Raw genomic sequence first — 19,178 nt, forward strand, 5'->3', positions numbered from 1 at the left:
AAAAAAGAGTTCTAGATAATGTCAAATTCCACACACAATACAGCTATTACACATTAAATATAACTACTATCTATACATATACAAAAATATAAAGTTCTATTTCATACAATAAAACCCTTTATAGAAACCATATTAAAATTAAGCAGAACTTCTCAACTTTTATGTGAGGTGTATATCCTTTCTACAGGTTCCTTTAAAGGTTTTAAAGCAAAATGCAAAACCTAAAAATAATGTCCTCTGGTCAATTCCCAAATTAATGGTACTTACACAAAAATTGATAGCTCAGTTACATACTCCTTTAATATTGGTCAGACATCTCTAAAATCTCCTACTTTTTTAAAGTATGGAAATAGAACTCAAAATATCCCACAATATAGTACTAAACATACAGAGTATTTAGGAAAGACTTTATTAGTCAGATGACTCAACATTGGTTTATTTCTTCAATACATTTTTAAATAAGTATAAGGGTTTTGTTTTGTTTTCCTTAAATACCAAGATTATCATCTACATTAAGATACATTTGGATGTATCTTAATTTCAGAGTGGAAAATAACTTCATCAATATTTTATCACCAAAGTAACGCTGGTAACAATTTATAAAAGGAGCCAGTACTCTGAGATATAACCAGGGATTAAATCTCATCATGACAGAAAGAAGCTGTCAGCCATACTCTGTGGCTTCACTAGTAAGAAACAAGTCCTGTTTCTCCAGAAGCTCTGCTTCAGAGACCTTTCTGTCACTATGCACATCCATTTCATCAATGAGATGAAGAGTTTCTTCTTGACCAGTACCCTGATTATTGGGTACTATCTAAGGTAACAGCTCTTGAGAATCAAGCCTGCTATCAGTATCTTTGTCATAATCATTTAGGAATCTACTAGTATCTTTCTCAACAAGATCCACTCTGCATCTTCATTTACTGGATCCTGCCTATAGTCACCAAAAAATTCTTCCAGCCCTGACAGGGTACCTCATTTGGTTAGAGTGTTATCCAGATATGCCAAGGTTGCAGGTTTGATCCCGATCAGAGAATCAACCAACTAATGCATAAATAAGTGGAACAATAAACCCATGTTTCTCTCTCTCTCTGCCCCGTCTCTAAAATCAATTAAATTTAAAAAAATTCTTCCAAACTAACAAATCCATCACCATTTTTGTCATGTTCTTCTAAAGCCTCTTGAATGACAAATTCCATCAGATAATCAACTTCTTCAGAACGCTCAAAAGCAATAAATTCTTCAAGATACAAACCATCCTGGTTAGCTATTTCAAATCCCTTCTTGTCCTTTAAATGAAGCTGCCTAGAAGACTCCTCTTCTGCAACAGCCAGAGCTGTTTGATGACTTTGTGTCATCAAAGTCAATCACACAATCATACATCTGAATGTTGCACTCATCCATGACACACTGCCATCACTGTTTTTATCATTGTTAACAAACTATCATTTTGCTTCTTGCACAGCATAATGTTTAAAAGACAACTGAATCCATGAACTGAGTTCACTTTTGGTGAGAAAACCATCTGAGTCCAAGTCAATTTTCTTTATGATTGACTTCAGTCTTTTGTGTTGCCCTTCCAGGGTGAGTTGTCAACTTTTTCCTGGCTGCCCAGCAGTGCCTTGGTTGTAGTCCTGCATGGCCCTAGAATGCAGTAGCCCCAGGCTTCAGGCCCAGTCACACTGTGCTAGTGGCCATGGGCACAAGGCAGAGGAGGGGGGAGGGGAGCAGCGCTGATTGGCACGTGGTACGGCCTAGGTGGGGGAACACAGTGCTGAACGGTTCCTCAAGTCCCAAACTCACAGCTGGACACAGCTTAAGATTACCCCAATTTTCTTAGCAATATCCATAGTAGGAAGCCAGTCGAACATGTATATGCCATCTTCTCTCCATCGGGCTTGATCAGGGTGTTGACTTTGGCTACATCAATGTAACAAAACTTCTTCACAGCCTGTTTATCTGGTGCTTGTTGGCCTTGACATCCAAAATGAACACAAGAGTACTGTTATTTTCTATCTTCATCATGGCTGACTTGGTGGTCAAGGGAACTTGATGATGGCACAGTGGTCACACTTGTTTCTCCTGGGGGCCTCTTCCGGATATATTCGGGATGCCACACCAGCTGGGCAGGATCTCCATTTTTGTGTGTGGCTGTGGATGCCTTTCAGCACTGCTTTCTCTGCCTCCAAAGCCTTAACACACTACCCTTCTTCACTTTGAGGCACCATCTTCATTTTTAAAATACCATTTTTTAAATTCATAAAACATAAGTATTTTAATATGAAAGAATAGGAAAGTTCCACTTAGAAATATATTCTATTCAAAATATATACACAATATTTTATATATTCTTATAAAAAAAGTCCACTTACGGTCTTTATTCTTTTCAATGGACTCATAACTTTCACATGCTCTTCTTTCGCTAGTTGGTGACTGGAGAATATCAGAATTAATACTATTTTTATTAATGGGCTTCAAAGATGCTATGTTCATATTTTTTTGAATGGATACTTTAGGAATCTTAGTGTCTGAATCTGATGCCAATTGCCTATTTTGATGAGGAGACCCTGCCTCCAGTTTTAAAGGATTCATCAGGTCAAAATCACCTCTATTGACATTTGTATCATCATGAAAATAAACAGGGTTAAATTTTGCATTAGCAGTCCTGATAGTCTTCACAAGAACTTCTTCTCTTGTGCTTTCCTTTAAAAAGCAATAAAAGAGCAACAGTAAGTTTTGCTTTGCATAACTCATTCCAAAATGTTATGGGCAAAAATTATGTAGTTGACATAAATGTTTATTATATAAGAGAACAGACTATACAGTATTCACCATATTCTTCTAGATTATGTAAGATCCAATGTTAAGCAACTGACAAAAACCTAAATTCATAATGTGATGATTGCAAACACACAACATCAGATTTAGGTACCAAAAGTGGGTCCAACATATTCATTACATTTACAGAATGTTAGAAATGTCAATTTAACTTTTATCATTACCACTAAAAGTTTCTACAGGATGGTAAGCCCATTAGTGTGACCAGCCTCGTAAAAGTAATATGAATAACAGACCTTGGAAACACAGACATTAATATATTTTAATAGGAGTAAAACAGCAAATACTACCAATGTCCCTAAGAGTCTAATGACAATTGCACCAGACATAGCAAATTAAGTCATTGCTTCAAGACCAAGCTCTCCAACAAACTTTCCCAAATGGCACTTCTTTTTCTTTCCTAGAATAACAACTGTTGAAAAGGGGCTCAAGTGCCTACAATACTCTCCTTAGAAATTCAGCTATGAATAAAGTGCCAATAAAGCCTATAATAGCAGTCTTTTCTGTTATAAGATATGCGACAAAAACAGCCTCCCGGGCCAAGTTTTTAAAGTTAGAATACTAAAAGGAAGTAGTTCTATTTAACAGAAAAGACGCTGACTTTGAAATAAAGTCATAGGTTCACCATTTATTAACTGGGTGATTTTTCTAACACTGTCATACAAAAAAATAAACTTACATCTCTACCTTGTATCAAAATAAAAGTAGTAGGGGAAAATACAGATGAATAATGTATTCTTCAATAAATAACATCTTCTAAGTGTCAACACTCTCATGGATTAAATTGTGTCTCCCAAAAAAGATATGCCTGAGTCTTACCACAAGGTACGTGTAAATTGTTATCTTATTTGAAAATAGGATCTTTGCAGATTTAATTAAGTTAAGGGTCTTGAAATGAGATCATTTTGGATTTAGGATGAGCCTTAAACCCAATGAGCAGTGTACAGTTAACCCTTGAACAATACAAGTTGGAACTGCCCAGATCCACTTACATATGGAGTTTTTCAATAATATACAGTTGGCCCTTCATATCCCTGGGTTTCATTCACATCCCTGGATTCAACCAACTACAGATTGAAAACAGTATTTTTGATCTCCGGGTGGGAACCGTGGATGCAAAGGGCCGACTGTATGAATTATGAGGTGTCATCTTATATAAGGGACTCGAGCACCTGTGGATTTTGGTATCAAGGCAGGTCTGGAACCAATTGCCTGCAGATAGCAAAGGATGTAGTTAAGCTTTAGGTGAGTCAAAAGTTATACATGGGTTCCTGACTGCATGTGGGATAGGAGAGGGTTTGACACCCCAACCTCCACACTGTTCAAGGGTCAACTGTACTTATAAGGAGAGGAAAACTTGAGAGAGACAAAGAGCAACAGAGGAAAAAGCCACGTGAAGATGAAAGTAGTCATTGGATCAATACTGCCACAGCTAAGGAATACCAGGTCAACACCTTGGATTCAGAATCGTGGCCTCTAAAACTGTGAAAAATAGAAATTTGTTGTTTTCAGCTAGCAAAAATGTTGATGATTTGTACCAGTAGCCCCAGAAAACTAATACAAACACTAAAACCTAAAATGCAGAAGGATCAGCAAAGGCAAGACCACATGAAGATACACAGGAAGAAGAGAGCCACCCAGAAGCAAGAAAAGCGTAAGGAGAAAGGAAACCAAGATGGCGACATAGGTAAACACCAGAAATCACTGCCTCCCACAAAAACTTCAAAAATACAACGAAAGACAAAACGGACATCATCCAGAACTACAAGAAGGCTGGCTGAGTGGAAATTCTACAACTAGAAGGAAAGCGAAAAGCACACTGAGACTCAGAGGAGCTGCGGAGGTAAAGTGCAGAGGTACGGAGGCTCGAGCAGAAAGGGGCTGACACCTGAGGACGCGGCTATCTTTTTGAATCGGGAGGGAGTCACAAGCCCCCGACTGCTCTGAACTCCGGTTCCGGGAAGTCTCTGGGGACCCAGGACTCATACAAGGAGAAACTGGACAGTCTGGCAGTGGGCAGAACTCGGAACTTGAGGGCAGCTTTCCCTCAGAGGTGCTTGCAGCGATTATCGGGACACTGAGACGCAGGGCCCCTTAGGGCAGGGCTGAGGGTCAGCCATAGCTGCTTGCTCCGCCCTGTTGATCCCCTGAGACCCCGCCCCACCCAAGCTGTGTGCAGAGGCTTTTGCCTATGAATGCCCTGGCCCTTTGCAATTTGATAATTACCTAACAAACTACAGCTGGGCCAAACAGACCCAGCACTTCCAAGAGAAGGCCCAAGGCCCCACAGCAGCTTGCATTGCTTCACAGCTGGGCCTCATCTGGGCACCTCCAAACCCCAAAAAAGGAAGGGGAATATGCAGATCTCTTCGTAGCTCCTGCTGGGTAGCCTCAGGCAGAAGCTAAATTAGCACCTCCTTAAATCCAAGAGCCAGTGTACCCAGTGGTCAGAGTGGGACCATCCAGATTACAACTCCTCAGATCCATAAGGGACACACTCAGGGGGCAGACTCAGTGAGTACCAAAGCCTCACTGAAGCAAGTCTTGCCCCAGAAGGGTGTCTTCAGCACAGAAGTTCTCCCACTGCAAACAGAGCTGATTCTCACAGCCAATTAGCCTGGAGGTCAATTCCTCCCAGTGATACCTACAACAATCAAGGCTTAACTACAACAAGACTACAACAAGACTGTGCACAAAGCCCACAAAGGGGTGCACCAAGAGTGTCCACCTCAGGTAATTGGGGAGGCTGAGCCACTGGGCCCTATAGGACACCAAGCACACAAAGCCACTCTACCAACACAGGGAAGCATAAAAAATGCGGAGACAAAGAAACAGGTCACAAATGAAAGAAATGGAGGAAAGCAAACGACTGGATATAGAGTTCAAAACCACGGTTATAAGGTTTTTCAAGAATTTTCTGGAAACCACCGATAAATTTAGTGAGACCCTGGAGGATATGAAAAAAGACCAACTAGAAATTAAGCATACACTGACTGAAATAATAATATACAGAGATCCAACAGCAGACAAGAGGATCCCAAGAATCAAGTCAAAGATTTGAAACACGAAGAAACAAAAAATACCCAACCGGAAAAGAAAAAAGCAAAGAGAGTCCAAAAATATGAAGATAGTGTAAGGAGTCTCTGGGACAACTTCGACCATCCCAACATCTGAATTATAGGGGTGCCAGAAGAAGAGAGAAGGCAAGATACTGAAAACCTATTTGAAGAAATAATGACAGAAAACTTCTCCTACCTGGTCAAAGAAATAGACTTACAGGTCCAGGAAGCGCAGAGAACCCCAATCAAAAGGAATCCAAAGAGGACCACACCAAGACACATCATAATTAAAATGCCAAGAGCAAAAGACAAAGAGAGAATCTTAAAAGCAGCGAGAGAGAAAAAGTCAGTTACCTACAAGGGAGTACCCATACGACTATCAGCTGATTTCTCAACAGAAACCATGCAGGCCAGAAGGGAATGGCAAGAAATATTCAAAGTGATGAATACCAAGAACCTACAACCAAGATTACTTTACCCAGCAAAGCTATCATTCAGAATTGAAGGTCAGATAAAGAGCTTCACAGATAAGAAAAAGCTTAAGGAGTTCATCACCACCAAACCAGTATTATATGAAATGCTGAAAGGTATTCTTTAAGAAGAGGAAGAAGTAAAAGGTAAAGATAAAAATTATGAACAGCAAATACATATCTATCAACAAGTGAATCTAAAAATCAAGTGAATAAAAAATCTGATGAACAGAGTAAACTGGTGAATATAATAGAACCAGGGGCATGGAAAGGGAGTGGACTGACAATTCTTGGGGGGGAAGGGGTGTGGGGGTGCAGGAAGAGACTGGACAAAAATCGTACACCTATGGATGAGAACAGTGGGAGGGGTAAGGGCAGCGGGTGGGGATGGGGCGGGAACTGGGTGGAGGAGAGCTATGGGGGAAAAAAGAGGAACAACTGTAATAATCTGAACAATAAAGATTTAATTAAAAAAAAAAAGCGTAAGGGAAAACCAATCCTGTCAAAACCTTGATCTTGGACTTCTCCAGAACCATAATAAAAATAAATTTTCTGTTGTTTGAGCCAAATAAATGAATAAAATGCATAAGGATCAAAATATCTCCTTAATATAGAAAAGTTTATAAAAACAAGTTAAAATATGGCTTCAAAAAAACAAAGACAAATAGAAAAAAAGACAAGGAGACAAATGCCATTTAAAACTAGGTAACTGTGCCCTGCCATCATGGCTAGGTGGTTGAGCATCGACGTAAGAACCTGGAGGACACCGTTCGATTCCCGGTCAGGGCACACGCCTCGGTGGTGGGCTAGATCCCCAGTGTGGGGTATGCAAGAGGCAGCCAATCAATAGATTCTCTCTCATCATTGGTGAATCTTCCTCTCCCTTCCTCTCTGAAAACAATAAAAATATATTTTAAAACTAGATAAATGTTTTTCATATATAACATTAGCACAGATTAAAAAGAACCAGAATGTGGGTAACTAGCTCTCTCCTCAATAAAGTGACTTAAAACAATCTTGAGCCCTAACTGGTTTGGCTCAGTGGATAGAGCATCGGCCTGTGGACTCAAGGGCCCCGGGTTCGATTCCGGTCAAGGGCAAGTACCTTGGTTGCGGGCACATCCCCAGTGGGGAGTGTGTAGGAGGCAGCTGATCGATGTTTCTCTCTCATTGATGTTTCTAACTCTCTATCCCTCTCCCTTCCTCTCCGTAAAAAAATCAGTAAAATATATTTTAAAAAACTAAAAAAAAAAAAAAAAAAAAAAATCTTGAATATAGAATGTAGTCAAGTGATTACAGCCCACCCTCTCCCAAAATCGCTGCACTCTTTTAATGAAATGCACTTGAACCCTTTATGTGCTTGGTTGAGGATCCAATTGGGCGAAGCTACCACCTATGGGATTATGACTGAACACCTCCAAGACAGAACGCCACCCAGGCAGAATGATAGGGTAGCGGCATGGGCTTCGGATAGCTACTCACTCTACCCAAACCCAAGGAGCCAGTGGTGGGAAAACTGGTGCTCAACCATTTGTAGATGACTGCTTCTGGGATGGGGTTTTCCCTATTTCTGTGATCTTTTAAAAGTCAGCCCAATGCCAAAACCGGTTTGGCTCAGTGGATAGAGCGTCGGCCTGTGGACTGAAAGGTCCCAGGTTCGATTCCGGTCAAGGGCATGTACCTGGGTTGCGCGCGCATCCCCAGTGGGGGATGTGCAGGAGGCAGCTGATCGATGTTTCTCTCTCATCGATGTTTCTGGCTCTCTATCTCTCTCCCTTCCTCTCTGTAAAAAATCAATAAAATATATTAAAAATAAATAAATAAATAAAAATAAAAGTCAGCCCAAGACAAAGGGTTTATTGAAAAAATAAATAACAAAAAAGAGGAATGCAGTTTCTCTGACAGATTTTTAAGCCTAAACACAAAATAGATCTTTGTTTACACTTTGAAAGTTTAACTCTGAGGAAAACTTAAGAATTAGGAAACGTAAGAAAGAAAACAATAAAAACAATCCACACGTTCCTTAGGAGGTGGGGTTTCAAGAGGAGATAATGATAGTACAGTTGACACTTGGGAAGTTAGGGGCACTGAGCCTCACTTAGTCAAAAATCCCCGTATAACTACTGACTCCCCCAAAACTTAACTACAGTCTTTTGATATCCACAGGTGACTGGATCTAGGTTCCAAGACCCCTGTGAATTCCCAAATCCATGGATGCTGAAGTCCCTTATATAAAATGGCATACAACAATGCATACAGTCAGCCGTCTGCATCCACAAATTCCCAACCAAAGATTGAAAATGCCGTTTTCAATCCAAGATTGGTTAAATCTGCGAATGCAAAACCCTGGGATACAGAGGCCAAGTGTATATTTATTGAAAACAATCTGCACATAGGAGGACCCACAAAGTTCAAACTTGTGTTGTTCAAGGGTCAACTGTATTGGAAAGTCCCATCTGACTGGAGTCTAAGGAAAACAATCAGGTAACAAAGCACTCGGGACAATGGCGGAGCTAGGAGAGGCCGACGAAGCGGGACTGCAGTGCCTACTGGCGGCCCAGCAGCGGAAGGCACAGCTCACCACACAGGTGCGGGACAGGGACCAGGGTAAAGAGAAACGAGGCTAAAGTACAGGTCCCAGGCACCCGCGGTGAGGTCACCGGATGTCCCTGCTACACCCAGTTCCCTCACTACAGAAACAGGTCGTGGCACCTCTGCTGCTGGTGCACCACTTCCTGGAGCTACGTTGGGATAAATGTGTGGAGAAGCCAGGGAACCGCCTAGACCAGTGGTCGGCAAACTCATTAATCAACAGAGCCAAATATCAACAGTACAGCGATTGAAATTTCTTTTGAGAGCCAAATTTTTTAAACTTAAACTATATAGGTAGGTACATCGTTATTAACTTAATGAGGGTACTCCTAGGGCTTAGGAAGAGCCACACTCAAGGGGCCAAAGAGCCGCATGTGGCTCGTGACCCGCAGTTTGCCGACCACGGGCCTAGACTCTTGTACTGAAAATTGTCTCTCTGGCTCTGTGGACCGCTTCATTGTCACTATTCTCGCCATCACCAGTCGTTTTGCCCAGAATGTACAGAAAGGAGGGCAGTAGGCCATTCCCTAGAAGAATGACAGAAGAAGCAAAGGGCTTGTTATTAAGCAGATTGAAGGGCCAGAAAGGAAAAGTTGTCAACCCACTGTCAGGTCAACTTCAGGCTATTACTAAGCTTGTTGGTGCTAAAAAGTAACAGATCAAAAATTCAAAGTGAAATTTATTTATTTAGAATTCAGAAACTCCACACTGTATCACAACAATTATTCAATAAGTGTGAGTTCGAGAGAGAAAAAAGCACTCTAGAGAAAGGGAAGTATGCTCTCCAAAAAATGGAAAGATAGCATCCTTCATAGACTCTAACCAATGATTTTAACATCTGCCATTATCATATGTACCATATGATTTCACTTACATGTGGAATCTAAAGAACAAAATAAATGAACAAACAAAACAGAAATAGACTCACAGATACAGAGAACATTTTGACAAGTTGCCAGAGTGGAGAAGGGTTGCGAGGCTGGGTAAAAAAGGTAAGGGATTAAGGAACATAAATTTGTAGTTACAAAACAGTCACAGGGATGTAAATTATAGCATAGGGGCCCAGCTGGCGTGGCTCAGTGGTTGAGCATCAACATGCCGGGGTTGCGGGCTTGATCCCTAGTGTGGGGTGTGCAGGAGGCAGCCAATCAATGATTCTCTCATCATTGATGTTTCTCTCTCTGCCTCTCCCTACCTTTCTGAAATCAATAAAAATATATTTAAATAAATAAATAAATAAATAAATAAATAAATAAATAAGAAAGTATAGCATAGGGAATATAGCCAATAATATTGTAATAAGTATATGTGATGCCAGATGGGTACTAGATTTACAGGGGTGATCACTCGTAAGTTATAAAAATGACTAAGCAATGGGTTGTAGACCTGAAACTAATATAATATTGTACATCAACCATAACTGAAAAATAAAAATTATTTTAAAATAAATTAATAAAAATGCTATCAGAAAAGACTTTGTTATCATAGAACATTTAAAGAAAATACAAATAAACTTACTCTGTCACAATGTAGAACAATACCCTTTGAACTTTCTGCCCCTTCTTTCTTTTTTTCAGTTCTCAAGGTGTTAGAGGAAAATGGTAACACATCATCTACATGCCTTCTACTATTTCCATTATCTATAGAATTACCTAAAATATAAGAAAAATAATGAAGTAATGTCAAAGTTTCAGTAATTTAATGTAATAACTGTTTTTGATGTTCAAATTATTTTATGTAAACCTAATACTTAGTTTTCATATAACAAATATAGCAATTTGCATGAGAGAGAAAATAACCAACAGTATGAGGCAACAGTAAGTGTGCCAAAGTGCTACCGTACAGAGAATTCATTTCTAATTCTCAAGCATCTAAATAGAGCACAATCATTTGTAATCTATAACCTACAGTATCCCCAATAATACCAGTGTCCTCTGGCATTATCAAAAGCTCTTTTGAGCATGATCCCTCTTGGGAGCATGCCCACGCCTTTCCCTTTCTCCTTTCCAGGTGAGTTATCTATGCCTTACTCTCTCCTAAGTTCCAAGAGCTCTTCTCCTGCCTCTGTAAATTGTTTCCTGAGCCTACGCAGCCCAGCTGGCTCATGTCTATACCTCTGTAACTTTCTAAATAAACTCCCTCTTTTAATTTTTATTTTTTTTTTAAAAAAAAGCTCTTTTGAAAAGTTTCAGACTTTCAAGATTTGGGGGGATACAAGGATTAATACATATTAAATCATACCAAAGAAATGAGGGGATTTTTTGCAAAAAAATTAAAGTCAAAGAGAATTTAAAAACAAAGGAATCATATCAATACTTACTGGTCCCAGGGAGACAAACATGGCCTTGTTCAGACTCTCTGTGGGTTGTTTCAGAATTTCCTGAAGAGTGTGAGCCATGGGAAATCAGAGAGCTGTTATTTTCTGACTGAGATTTACAGTTTAAATTACCGTTTCCATTTGCCTGTTGAAAGAGTATCTTAGCTTTATGAATTTTTAAAATTAAAAACAAACATTTTGAGGGATAAAATATGGGGAGCAGACAATGTCTTCTTCATAGAAGGATGCCAAGGTAGTTGTAAAATGTAAAAATTGTTTCTGAGAGGCCTCAGCAATGATACTAAACCCAGTTCATAAAAGGCTGTTCAGGAATCAGAATGTTCACATGACCTTGATGTATCATCCCAGAGGACTTACTGATAACAAATGGGTAGGAGATATCTGGCTGACACATTAACCTAGATAATCAGACACAGCATCACTAATGGGACAGACTTATATATCCCCTGAGTGATGCAATGAGACGTACACATCACCCACGTTTAATCTTAATCTATTCATGAGAAAAATGTTTAACCTGAATTCTTGCCAAATGTTTAATGTAACCAGAAGGGGGGAAATTGGGTCATTTTACAAAACAAGTCGGGGTATATACACATTGACTATACTGTCCTATTCTTTTAATTTTCTGTGTGATGGAAAGAGAAAGCAGGAATGGTGTTTCTCATCAGTTTATATTGAGGAAAAATAGAATTCCAAGAAAACCAAAAGCTTAAGTTTTATGTTAGTGTCCAATGAGACCAGTAATAATTTTCTAATGTCAAATTCCTGAAAAACATAATAATTGGAACATACCAGACTGAGATCACCTATAGGCAACCTAAAATCTTTTTCTGGAAGTTCCTGTCCTTCTAGGTCTTCATATATCATTCCTGGAATTGCCAGTTGCTCAAAATAAGCCTCCAAATGATCATCATAAAACTCTTCATCGTCAATATCATCATCTATTAGTAAATGGAGGAAAAATAGAACAGGCTTTAAAGTAGTGGATGAACTATAATTTAACCAAAAAGGTTGATAAGACATATAAATCAATGATGATTTTAATATTCAACATGGAGAAACTTATCATTTCTGTCTATAAATTACTATGAGGATTCCAATATAACTAAATATTTAACTTTCTTTGATAGGATAGCACAGAAATAAATCCTGGCATAAACCATATGTTAGGGTATAATAAATGTGGCATTAAAGATCAGTTGGAAAAAGGGCAAATAATTCAGAAAATGTTATGGCAAATGAGTAACTATCAAAAAAGGATGGATAAGCCCATCATAAAAGTAAAAATAAATTCTAGATGAATAATAAGTATGAAACTTCAAACAATATCTGATCTTGAGAAAGAAGGAATTAAGGGAAAATAATGTAACAAAATTGAACCCTAATAGGCATGATTAAAAATATTCAACCTCTACCAAAAGCAGAAAGTTGCAAATAAACAAATAAAAAAACACTGGGGCAGTGTTTTTGTTTGTTTGTCTTTGCAACGGTTTTTTAATGTTTCAACAACCAGCCCAGCAGGGGCAAGAATGGTTCTGAAAGTTATCACTGCCTTTTCAAGAGGATAATTTTGCAATCAACATTAAGAGCCTTAAAAGTACTCATACCCTTTGACTTAGTTATTCTACCTCTAAGAATCTAGCATACTCAAAGAAAGTTCTATATAAATTCAGGTCAACAATTCCTTATCCGTAATTCCACCACCCAAAAATATCTAAAAACTTTAGCAGCAAAACTTGTCCTGAATTTAGTTTCTACTTATCCCACTCAGCCCATCAGCCTGGTCTTCAAAGCCATGAATAATTTGATCCCTGCCTCCTTTTCTGGATTACTCTCCAATTCAGATTCCTACAAGTGCTGTAAATGTGCCACACAAAACTACTGGCTATTCCCCAAACATTGGCTATACCGCCCCCCCGCCCACCATCACCACCACCACAGGATCTTTTGAAGTTATTCCCACTTCCTGAAATGTACTTCTCTTCCCATGTCTTCGTTAAGGCCTATCACAGGCCTTTGCAAGAAGGAGGAAAAACTGTGTCCTTTAAGTAAAGCTTCACTGATAGCTTCTTCAATCAGAATTAATTTGTCACCCTCCCATGATTTTTGCACAATTTGTACTGAGGAACATATAATATACATAATACAGTTGGATGTTTAGCTATACAACTCCTCTCTTATTTGGCAGGTCTTTCAGAAAGCAGAGGCCAAATATTTCATGGTTCCCCCAATTTCTTAACATACTGCTTTATACTGAAGTGGAACCTAGGGTTACTACTTTGTACCCTTATGATACTAAACTCAGGGGTAAGCACAATCATATCAGGATTGATACATAGAAATGCTTCAAAAGCCCATCATTTAACAGAAGGAGCCATTTGAGTGCTGGAAGATAGGAAGAAAGGAGAAAGCAAAGAAACAAAAATCTGGCATAGGAACAACTGCAACCAAGAAGCAGAAAGACACAGAATGTCAACGTAAGGGCTAGGAAAACACAAATTACATTACAGTACCAGAAGAGTCATCCAAGCTTGTCAGTGACATAAGTTTTTCATTTTCTATTAAACTAGTATGGCTTAAGTCATTATTTGAATTCTTCCCTTCAAAATGTTTTCCAGCATCAGGAACAACAATCTATAAGAAATAAAATGCATATAAGAGAAGCACACTCACAGCTTTGAAGACCATAGTACAAGGCTGCAAAAAGGATCACCAATGTGCTCAGTATCTATGATTCACAATTTAGGCAATGAAGGCCTAGTTGTTTTATATCCGTAATAACTTTCTTCCTACCTTGATGCCACCTCCCTTCCCGACCCATCCAATAAGACATCCTTAAAATTTAATATTTCAAAATGTGCACATGCTTGAAAGACCTAGAAATATAGTTGGTATACTAATATACAATTGAATTTGAGCAAAACAGGCTTGCGATAGAAGTGAAAATAATAGCAAAGTGGCTCAGCAACCTACAATGGAAAAATTGATTTCTCTGCTCCTCAACCCAGGAACCAAGTAACCCTAAGGACACTAAGGCCCAGAATAAAATGTAACGTTTTCTTCTAAGTGTTGATTTTATTTCATAGTCATATTATATATCAAGCAATACCACCTTGAGAATTAGCTTGCAAAATGCACATTAATTTTTAAGATTAAAGGCATGGGCTCTCAATGCAACTGCACACTTGTAGAGGGCAGCACAGCCTTATTATGCTCATAAAGACCTAAGGCACCAAGGACTACTGTTGTGGAATTTAAGTTCCGTGTGCTGAAATTTTTTATAATAAAAATTAGAGAAAAACCTGTATGAGGAAGAACAATATGCAAAACACCTCTGCCTTTCTGGTCATGGATGCTACAGAGAACTCTATCCATTCTGCCATCCGTGGGGTCTTACATAAGGGCCAACTGAACTAGAGAGATGCTGGAAAACTTCCTTATTTTGCTAAGGTGGTGTAGTTCTTACAGTTTAGATGAAGAGATCTATCAAAACATATTTCTTTCACTGCCCTGGATACCAGGACAGTCAAAGCCAAAACAGAAGTCAAATGCAGTAGTAGCTCCCTCTGGTCCAGGTTTTTAAATACCCTTATTTTCCTCCTGCTATCACTTTTTCATTTTCTTTTTATTAAATATCTCATGTTTCTATACTTGTTTTCCTGCTTTCAAGTTTTATGGTCCCCCTCTTATCATCAATGATATCTAATGTTTTTAGGAAATCAATTCTTCAACCATCCTAAGAAAATAAATTACATATTGAAGGGAAAAGGTATGTTCTCTCTTCTCAGAAACCATTGCTTCTAAATGTCCAAAGAAATTGCTTTCTGATTCAATTTCAATTTGACATCTGAACTTCCTATAAAAAGCAGCTCTCACACTGAAGCGATGAGTGGTTACACACAGGAAGTAGGCTTATGGAGCAGGAGTCAACAAACACTTTCGGTAAAGGGCCAGATAGTAAATATTTCAGGTTTTGCTAGCAGTCTCTGTCACAGCTTCTCAACTCAGCTGTCGCAGCCATAAACAATACAGAAACAAATGAGCATGGCTGAGTTCCAATAGAACTTTACACAAACAGGCAGCAGATGGGATTTGGACAGTGACTTACAGTTTGCCAACCCCTGGCAGAGGGAAATTACTCTTACTTTTTTTTTTAATTCTTTATTGTTTTTTTGTTTTGTTTTGTTTTTTTAATATATTTTATTGATTTTTTACAGAGAGGAAGGGAGAGAGATAGAGAGTTAGAAACATCGATGAGAGAGAAACATCGATCAGCTGCCTCCTGCACACCCCCCACTGGGGATGTGCCCGCAACCCAGGTACATGCCCTTGACCGGAATCGAACCCGGGACCCTTCAGTCCGCAGGCCGACGCTCTATCCACTGAGCCAAACCGGTTTCAGCTAATTCTTTATTGTTTAAAGTATTCTATATAGTACTACATGTCTCCTTTTTCCCCCACTGACCTCTCCCAATTACTCTTACTTTAAGCCCTTTTGTAATCATTTTATAAAAACTATCTTAAAAATTCTTATGAAAATAAAACAAAACTTGCATCTCCGTTTTATACGTTTTAAAAGTACTTAGTTTACGTTTTGTAAACAAGTCTCATAAATACGAGACTATAGGCTTAAAATCCAACCTCACTGTTTATGTTGAACGTAAACTGCTTATCTGCTTAACACCCCTTCCTTTGAGGAGCCCACATCTTTTTCCTTCATATGGTCCTGGTATGGTTGTCAGTCACATTCTTCTATCTGTGTATGTATGACGCACACGTACACACATACACAAACACACTAAAGTGAACATAAGGTTCACCTCATAAATCAGACCATTTTATCTCAACCCCGCCCCCCCGGCTCATCAACCTACAAAGGGGAAGATATATGACCCAAGTGAGCTCATTAGAATAGCCCTCTCTTTTTTTTTTAATTTACCCCACAGAAAGATCATGCTCTTCTTTTGTTATCACAAATGTAAAGAGTACAGGCCTGAGTCACCTACACATGAAGATAGTGTCCCTCTCATTCAACGAATTATTGAGTATGTGTGAACAATGTGGCAGGCACACAGGATACACTAAACAAAACAAAGAGAAAGCCTTACCCTGATGGAGCCAACATTCTAGAGGGAACCAGCACAGAATGAAGGCGAGCAGAGGGACAGCCAGTCCATATGACACAAGGAGCCCAGGAATAGACAGCCCTGAGTCTAGCACTACTTCAACTTCCCAGTTACTTAAAGCAGTACCTTGGATTTTTGCTATTTACAAGTAGAAGACTTCTTTTATCAGTACTACTTAGCACTTATATATGTGAAATAGGAACTTACTCCGGATGTTAAAAACAAACGTAAAAAAGATTACCTTGTTCTCATTATTCATCCACGATCGTAAACAAACATCAATAGGTGAGTCTATTTAAGAAAACAAAACAAAAACTGAGAGATCAAGTTATTTTATCAACCAAATATCCAATAATATTTAAAGATAGAAAATTAATCAACTGAACACTTTTCCCTTTAAGTAGAACACAGCACTTTTTTTAAATCCTCACCCAAGGATATTTTTGCCATTTATTTTTCAGACAGAATGGAAGGGAGGGGAGGTGAGAGAGAGAGAGAGACATCGATTGGTTGCCTCCCACATATGCCATGACTGGGGCCACAAAACAAACCCAAACCGAAGTATGTGCCCTTGACCTGGAATCAAACCTTTCACCCTTGGGTCCACAGGCCAATGCTCTAACCACTGAGTAAACCAGCCAGGGCAGAACACAGTACGTTTAAATGATGCTCTGGAACCCATTAAATAAGTTTTAAAAAAAACAACTATTAAAATGGAAGGGTAAAAAATTATTCACATGCCCCAAACACTTCAATATGAATCTAATAACCCTTTAAAGCTAGCTTTTGCTTTACAGAGGATATTGGGAAGAGAGGAAAATGACACCCTAGGTAAGCAAACAGAATCCAAATACTGAGGCAATCTACACAGGGACTGAAATAACCTATCTCAACAAGGCATTGATTTAAAAGACACACCAAATGGACCATGACATAATATAACCTTCCTTGAACTCAAATTCAAGCAGCTGAGATAATTAGTAAATTGAATATGGACTACAGTACCATCTACACTAATAAAAGACAAACATGCAAATTGACTATACCTTTGCTACACCTTAAGCCATGCCCGCCAGCCAATCAGAGCAACTATATGCAAATTAACCCAACCAATATGGCGGCCGGCAGCCACCGAGCTGGAGCAAGCAGGAGGCTTGCTTGCCCCAGTGATGGAGGAAGCCAAGCTTACCACCTGCCGCGGCCGGCTCTGAGCTCCACTCAAGGCAACAAAGTTTCAATTATAGAAGATAAATAAACCCCAGATACCTGCTTTCAGCCCACCATGTCCACGGAGCTGGAGCAAGCAGGAGGCTTGGGTTGCCCCTGGTGATGGAGGAAGCCAAGCTTCCTGCCCCGCCCTGGCTGGCTCTGCTCCACTCAAGGCTACAAAGTTTCAATTATAGAAGGTAAATAAATCCCAGAATAAAAAGAAAAAGAAAAAAAGGAGAGGCTGGGAGCTTCTATTGCCAGGGGCTTGGCCAGCCTGAAAATGGCCCTCAGCCCCTCACCCAGGCTGGCCACACCTCCATGAGATGAGGGTCCCCACTGGGGGGGTCTTGACCAGCCTGCAAACAGACATCAGCCCCTCACCCAGGCTGGCCAGGCACCCCAATGGGAACCCCCACCCTGAAGGGGGTGTGACCAGCCTGCAAACAGCCATCAGCCCTTCACCCAGGCTGGCCAGGCACCCCACTGGGGACCCCCACTCTGAAGGGGGTGTGACCAGCCTGCAAACACCCATCAGCCCCTTCCCCAGCCTGGTCAGGCACCCCAGTGGAACACCCACCCTGATCCGGGACACCCTTCAGGGCAAACCAGCCAGCCCCCACCTGTGCACCTGGCCTCTATCCTATATAATAAAAGGGTAATATGCAAATTGACCCTAACAGCAGAACGACTGGGAATGACTGGTCACTATGACACACACTGACCACCAGGGGGAAGATGCTCAATGCAGGAGCTGTCCCCTGGTGGTCAGTGCACTCCCACAGGGCAAGCTCTGCTCAGCCACAAACCAGGCTGATGGCTGCCAGCACAGTGGTGGTGGCGGGAACCTCTCCTGCCTCCTCAGCAGCACTAAGGATGTCTGACTGCAGCTTCGGTCTGCTCCCTGCTGGTAAGTGGACATCCCCCGAGGGCTGCCAGGATGCCAGAGGGATGACTTATTGCCAGCTTAGGCCCTGTCCCCCAGGGGGCAGGCCTAAGCCAGTAGGTGGACATCCTCCGAGGGGGTCCCAGATTGCAAGAGGGCATAGGCCAGGCTGAGGGACCCCCCCCCCCCCGAGTGCACAAATTTTTGTGCAACAGGCCTCTAGTCTACAATAATAAAAGAGAAACATGGTAATTAGTGTACGACCGCTACCCTTCCCATTGGCTAATCAGGGCAATATGCAAATTAACTGTCAGCCAAGATGGCGGCCGGCAGCCAGGCAGCTTGAAACTAACATGAGGCTTGCTTGCTTCAGTGACGGAGGACTCCAACGTTCCCCACCTGCTGCTGCAGGCCTCTGAGCCTGCAGTTTCAAACATTGTAACAAATACAGACTAAACAAAACCTCAGCCAGCTGGGATCTCAGAGCTGGAGTTGATACAGAGTTTCGAGAACCGAAACAAACCAGATACCTGCTTTCAGGAGGCCTAAGAGCTGGAGCCACAGAGCTAAAGCTGGCCCAGAATAAAAAAAGAAAAAGAAAAAAAGGAGCAGTTGGGAGCTTCAGTCCCAGCCTGAAAACAGCCCTCAGCCCCTCACCCA

The 19,178-nt window shown here is 40.4% G+C and overlaps 1 protein-coding gene and 1 pseudogene across 15 annotated transcripts in view; both read right to left on the bottom strand.

The window, feature by feature from the left end:
• The window catches only part of CEP192 (centrosomal protein 192), a 110,691-nt gene that overhangs the window by 75,456 nt on the left and 16,057 nt on the right, over positions 1-19,178 (bottom strand). For 13 of the 15 annotated variants that reach the window (XR_004969789.1, XR_004969788.1, XR_004969787.1 and 10 more), the window contains exons 5-10: positions 16,668-16,717; positions 13,814-13,934; positions 12,093-12,241; positions 11,280-11,421; positions 10,478-10,611; positions 2,373-2,703 (exon numbers count right to left, since the gene is read on the bottom strand). Coding sequence is in view for 10 of the 15 variants with exons in the window: in XM_036321117.1 (XP_036177010.1) it covers positions 2,373-2,703; positions 10,478-10,611; positions 11,280-11,421; positions 12,093-12,241; positions 13,814-13,934; positions 16,668-16,717 (927 nt within the window). In the remaining 5 variants the exon portion in view is untranslated. Of the gene's footprint in view, positions 1-2,372; positions 2,704-10,477; positions 10,612-11,279; positions 11,422-12,092; positions 12,242-13,813; positions 13,935-16,667; positions 16,718-19,178 lie in introns of those variants that run through there. The other 2 variants (XM_036321118.1, XM_036321123.1) reach the window with 2 other exon arrangements.
• Positions 488-1,850, bottom strand: LOC118663160 (annotated as a pseudogene).

Source organism: Myotis myotis, unplaced genomic scaffold (genome assembly GCF_014108235.1).
Source record: "Myotis myotis isolate mMyoMyo1 unplaced genomic scaffold, mMyoMyo1.p scaffold_m19_p_9, whole genome shotgun sequence".
NCBI lineage: Eukaryota > Metazoa > Chordata > Mammalia > Chiroptera > Vespertilionidae > Myotis > Myotis myotis.